This window comes from Diadema antillarum, unplaced genomic scaffold (assembly GCF_040938485.1).
Source record: "Diadema antillarum isolate AM-2024a unplaced genomic scaffold, OU_Dant_1.0 scf00000131, whole genome shotgun sequence".
NCBI lineage: Eukaryota > Metazoa > Echinodermata > Echinoidea > Diadematoida > Diadematidae > Diadema > Diadema antillarum.
The window spans coordinates 1,307,473-1,313,596 of NW_027271020.1; the positions used below are offsets into that span (position 1 = coordinate 1,307,473).

At 38.4% G+C, this 6,124-nt stretch overlaps 1 protein-coding gene across 1 annotated transcript; it reads right to left on the minus strand.

Moving 5' to 3' along the window:
• Positions 1–1,903: 1,903 nt before the first annotated feature.
• LOC139720645 (uncharacterized) lies at positions 1,904–5,487 on the minus strand. Its single transcript, XM_071632001.1, has 3 exons — positions 5,254–5,487; positions 4,415–4,599; positions 1,904–2,651 (listed from the first exon to the last, which is right to left on the minus strand). Exons 1-3 carry the CDS (start codon positions 5,485–5,487, stop codon positions 1,904–1,906), a joined length of 1,167 nt encoding a protein of 388 aa, XP_071488102.1.
• Between the last annotated feature and the right edge of the window lie 637 nt (positions 5,488–6,124).

The following is a 6,124-nucleotide window of genomic DNA, read 5'->3' on the forward strand; positions in this document are numbered from 1 at the left end:
AATAAACGATACATTTTCATCAGTTCTTTGTGGATAGCGCCTTATGGTGGTATATTCAAGCTGGCCACAATATCAAAATCAAGGAGTCTAGAAATGTTGCTATGCCGACAGGTATGCAAGTTTCTCCCAATAGGTCTAATGTACGTCTTAATAATGTGAGAGGACAGTTTCACCTAATTGGCACAACAAATAAAATCACATACACTTGTATTTGTCACAGATGTATTGAGTGTTTACTTCTCTTTTCATTTCATTTGGATGGATGGCTAAATTGTTTAAGAGAGGAAGTATTTGGGATTTAAGCATTTTCACTTCATGTTTCACCCTTGCCTTTTGATCCAAAATTCTTCATCACGCATTAGTAACATTTATTCCCATGACAAAACTTTAAACTTCTTTGGAAAAACCAGTTGTATGAGAAGATTGTGACATCTTTCCTTGACCTTCGACCCCATCGCCAAAATTATGTCGGCCTACAGAGTTTTATTACATCGATGCACTGACTAATCTCCAAGGTATGAAGAAAAAGTGATGTTTCAACATCAAAAAGTAGAATTTAGCATTTTAACTCGACTTGACTGTTGGCCTTTTACCCCACGACCCTAAAATTACCAAGAGAAACACAGGCAGGCAATACATGAATGAAGTGTATGTACCACGTTTAATTATGATACCTAGAACCATTTTTCATGTCAGATTTGGAGAAAAAGTTTAAATCTTAGCATATTCACTTGACCTTTGACGCCACAGCCAAAATATTCCCAGAGAATCTTTATCTGGCAATACATGCATACGCTAACTTAAAAAAGAATACCTCCAGGCACTGCATAGACATGGAGAAATAGAGGAATTCAGAGAATTTGTCCTTGCCGTTTGACCTTTGACCTTGAACATGTGCACCCAAAAGTTACTAAGCACAAATTTATTCACTCATACAGTGTATACATACGCTAAGTTTCATTTTGATGTATATACCTCAAACATTTTTTAAAGTTATGCTCTAGACAAAATTGATTACAGCCAGACAGATGGAAGGATGGACAGATGAACGGACGGACGGACAACCGAAAAGATAGTGCCTCCAGTTAAAATAAACAGGGAGAGGTAATGTATCATCACCCAATCAAATCTTCATCGGATACTGAAATATTTCGGTCATTCCCTCTCCCATACATAGCACACAAAATAAGTATATGAAAGCAAGAACATGTGCTACTCAAAGTATCATCCCTTTGATCTGCAATCAGGGAAATACAGAATCAGAATACATATACGAGTACCAACTAATCTTGTACTTTCTGAAGCTTTCTCTGTAACATGCTATACATACATGGTTGAGGACACAACCTACATATATGGAATTAAAGACATTTTGATCATATAATGACAAACACAAACTCAACCAAAAAAGATGAACCTCCAAGCACATATATTATATATGAAATATTTTTTGATGAGCTATTAGATACCAATTGTTTGCACAATGAGTGATGAATGTTTACATAAAGTACATGTCTAGTATTCAACATTCTTAGCTGAATCTTGTGGACTCCTGGACAGATTAGCACAAGAATTCAGAAAACTACACACAATGATGGGACAGTCTTTAATCTTTGGGGGAAAAAAAGAGAAAAGTGCCAAACACCATGTCAAGCATCCCAGCCCTAAGCAAAGGGAAAAATGAAAAAGTGGTAAAACATGAAAAATACTTGCTTTATAAATGGGAAAAGAACAATGTAAACTCAGATACTTTATTTCAAAATGTGATTGAGTTAGTGTCTCTCTATACCAATTTGATCCAAATCAGACAACCATGTTCCTCCTCCTTCCCTCCCTTCCTCCCCCTATAAATACACTAGTGTACTGCCAATCTCAGCTTAATTGGAATTTATTCAGGAAAATGTTACCGCAGGAAACCTTCAACCTTCGTGGAATGTTGACAAAATTTGTCTTTCAACAAACCATCCCCTGCCAGGATGTGCTGTAGTTCCTCCTTCTGAACTTGCGACAATCGTGAATTCACACTGTTTGTCTCACCATTTACTCTTTCATCACCAGTATCAGCTAGGTTGTGCCTCCTCAACATTTCCTCGATCCTCTCCTCCCATGATCCCTCATTAAACACTCTGCCTACTGCAGCGTTGTCTAGGCTACATTCTAGCATGCCATCTCGCCAAATCTGTTCCGGGGTGCGGTTGCCTTCAGTACGGACGCGATGGTGGTTCCATGCCTGCTGAAATGTTGACAGGCGCTGGTTGATAGACTCCAAATAGACCTCGTGCAGACTATATCTATGGATGTCATCACTGGGGTCCAAAACTCCTTCATCCTCAAGTTCGTAAAATTCCTTGTAGAACACTTGAATCACATCTTTAAAGACATCTCTCCACAACCTCTCGATCCTGATGTTATGCACGGACTCCCCTGTTATGTGGCTTCCTCTGTTGGTTCCGAATGTCAAATTCATGAACAGAGCTACAAGGATGTTTTCATGGCCATGATCGGACCTAACACGAGCTGGCATGGAGTAGGTCTTTGTCGCCTCAAGAAAGAGGTCTAACACTGTTCTTGCATTGTTGCTCGTGGAACAATGGATGAAAGTAATGAGTCTGGAGTAGCCATCAATACATCCATTGGTAACAAGGCCCCATCTGCAAATGCGCATGCAGATAAAACAAAGGGGAAGAAAAAAATTACATCCGCATATAAGGGAACATAGGGTCATTAACCAATTAAATATACAATATTGTTCCGAGTATTAATGACATAATGATATTTTTACCTATGAAGATACGATAACTATGCGTAACTGTAATGCAGAATTTTGAAAATGGCATACAGTCCACATGATAGAACATCACATTTCCTGTGGCAAAGGCATATTGCATTATTCTCCCAGTACATCTGCATTCTAACTTTTTACATGGCGCTGTTATGATTTCGTACAGTCACAGAGAGTCTAACCCAGTTTCATTTGGAGGGAAATGTCATTTCAGAGAACAATGACAAAATTTTGACATATGTATAATATTTTGACAAATATTATACCTAATCACACTATAAAGAGTTCCAGAAAAACCGCGAAAAATCACCATTCGTTTATCAGTCGGAAAAATTTAGAATTCACAAATGTGTGTAAAATTGCTCTTTCACAGAATCAAAGAAACTGAAGTTTAATAAACTTGACACAATTTAAGTATTTTGGGTCATGATGTAAATTCAGAGTTTTTGTTGCAGTAGCGTAAGTGAGGGATGCACGGTCACATTTAGTTCTGACCTTTGTCCTCCTGAACCAAGATTTTGCCCTAGAATTTTCTACAATATGAAGAGAGGGTCACTTTTCACATATTTACTTGAACTTTGCCCCTTAATAAATAAGATTGTATGACCTCACAATCTGAATCACTCCTTAGAGAATCAAAATGTGGCAATTCATGGTCACTAGTTGGGATTACAGCTATATATACATGCATGTATACCAGTATACTTGCATACAGTCAACCTGGCTTATAAAGTCGAATCTACTTGGACTAAAGAAATAGAGAAACTCAGAGCAAATTCTACTTATGATGGATTAAAATCAAGAGAATATGCAGAGAAGAGGACTTGAAAAGACCTTCGACATTTCATATTCGACCTTATGTTAGGTCGGCTTAGTAAGCAAGGCTGGTTGTATTACAACACTTACAAGATTGTATATCCCAAATGATTGATCAAAATTATCATGATTAAAGTACATGTGTGTTTAACACAGATTACATACATTATTAGTAAGCGTATGCTACTTATATGTGTCAGATAATCCTAGCCCCTTCCTCTTTTTGTGTACACATACTTGTATGGTCGTTCCTTTCGTTTAAATGCACCACCTATCTCAGACAATCTCCCTCCGTTGGTGGGCATTTCCTGCCTTGGATACCCCGTATATACCCCGTATATACCCCGCATCACATATACAAGGTGCATCAAGACCATCCCCTACTTTCTTGGGTTAGATGTCGTTAAAATATCTTGACAGATTTTCCTCTCTGTTTGTTTAGTGTTTGTTTGTCTGTCTGCTTGTTTGGGGAGGGGGAGTGCCCGTGTACCAGATATTTAACAGGGCCCGTGCATGCAGTCATTCCTACCCTGGAGTTGAACGGCCAAGAGATAATCATCCCAAGTCATCCCTATTCCTACAGTGCAGGAACATGTGCAGGTACAACATCCTGTAGTAAAATGATGATGTACCTACAAGTTGTATGTATCATCAATAGATTTATTAGTCATACACAATGTCACACTGGTCAGCTCTGATGGCACGGACTGACTCACTGAGATGCCTGAGTGACGTGCCGACCAAAAAAATAGTACAAGATAGAAATAATTTTCAAGAATTAGTATAATGGGAAGAGCAGACAATATTTAAGTGCACCTGCAGAGTTTCATGTGTCCATCAATATGCCAAAGGCTGTTTGGTGCACCGACTTTATACACTCTCCGTGAAACAGAGTGCCCCCATCGTTCGGCTGTAGCAGGCGGATTAACTTCAGACAAGCACTTCCGTACTCTACTCCTTTGCAAAGTGAGACCACGAGTGTGTAAAAGGCCGGTCATCATCTAAAGAAAGGTTAATTTTGAAAACAACTTTACAATTTTAATTAAATGGAATTATTCTCAATCCAAGTGAAGACATGTCATTCTATTTGGACTCATCATGATTTTCGACCCCATGGCAGTTCTGTACGACATTGGTATTGTGCATAGCTCGCTGATTGAAGTAGAATTTTTACGTCTAATAACAGGCAAGGAGCTTTCTATTCAATCGCATCAATGTAATTAATTTCTTTCTTTCTTTTCAATTTACATATCATATTCATTCTGTGTGTACTACGAACTACAATATGTTAATATGTACAGCTTGTATAAATTATAACCTTGTAATTGTGACATCGTTTGGATTATGGTGAGAAACTTACATGGCTCGAATAAAATTTTCTGCAACTTTCATGTTTGGTTTTTTTTTTCTTCAAGATATGTTATAATGTATCACATTAACGAGTTTGTATTTGAATCAAACCAGTCTTGACATTTTCAGAACAAATTTTGAGGTCAAAAGGAAGCCTACGGGTAATATATACTTTGAATCTTACAGTAAATTACGATGAGCATTGTTTTGCATGATTAATTGTACTAACGGGGCTGATTTCATATGCCGACATTGTAATCACAACACACATTGCATACAACAAAACACTAGGAAAATAAAGTCACCTCAGCACCACTGTTGGGGAAGAATTTTTGAAGGTCTGCTATAACAGCTTTCAATTCCTCGTCAGTTATTGTTGAGAACTTGTCTCTCATCTTAATACCTTCCTCGTACAGCCTCTTGTACACAAGCGAGGTAGAGCAGTGAAAAAGTAAAGCCATCCTACGAGCAGTGTAACCACTCTTGTGAAGGGTTATTAGTTGTTCCCTTGTCATCTCCACTTTGGGACGCCCTCGCATACCTGCAGAATGGAAATACTCTTGTAAGTAACATGGATCAGGCTTGTTATAGTACAAACTGTAATTGAAAGTGTATTCTTTCGTTCTTCGGTCTAAAGGTCATGGAATGAATCAGAGGTTGTTGACAGATACAACAATGTGGGACAAGTAATCAAAATGTATTGACTCATTACGAATACAGTGAAACCCCGTAGTGACGAGGTGATCACGTCCGTCCCATTTTTCACTGTGTGTAAACCTATGGCACAAGGAATTGGATATAATACAACGAGTTCGGATATAAAGAGAATGATCCCAGGTATAACGAGGACATTTTCGGTGCATTACGACAAAGAAAAATATAAGTTATCTTATTTGATACAACGAGGTTCCATTTCTTGACCTGCTACTTTCAAACACGCGACAAATGAAAGATTGAAAACCAAACTTCATGCCATCGATGTATTCTCTTTCCTGTTTTGCAGATTCTGTGCCAGAACACAATAATGTACGTACACACATGTGCATTGCAGATGTATGATAACCTCCATGCCGTCCCTGGGAATGAATCTGAAGTGGGAGGAGGATCACCAAACACGCTAGGCTCATCAGTTCCGTCGTTATTCCTCTTTATCCCCCATTAAGGAACCGAGTACCG

Coding starts and splice junctions, on each gene's coding strand:
- LOC139720645 (XM_071632001.1), bottom strand. CDS start 5,487: ATGCGAGGGCGTCCCAAAGTGGAGATGACAAGGGAACAACTAATAACC. Junction 4,600..5,253: donor TCCCCAACAGTGGTGCTGAG/GTGACTTTATTT, acceptor ACCTTTCTTTAG/ATGATGACCGGCCTTTTACA. Junction 2,652..4,414: donor GGACACATGAAACTCTGCAG/GTGCACTTAAAT, acceptor GCGCATTTGCAG/ATGGGGCCTTGTTACCAATG.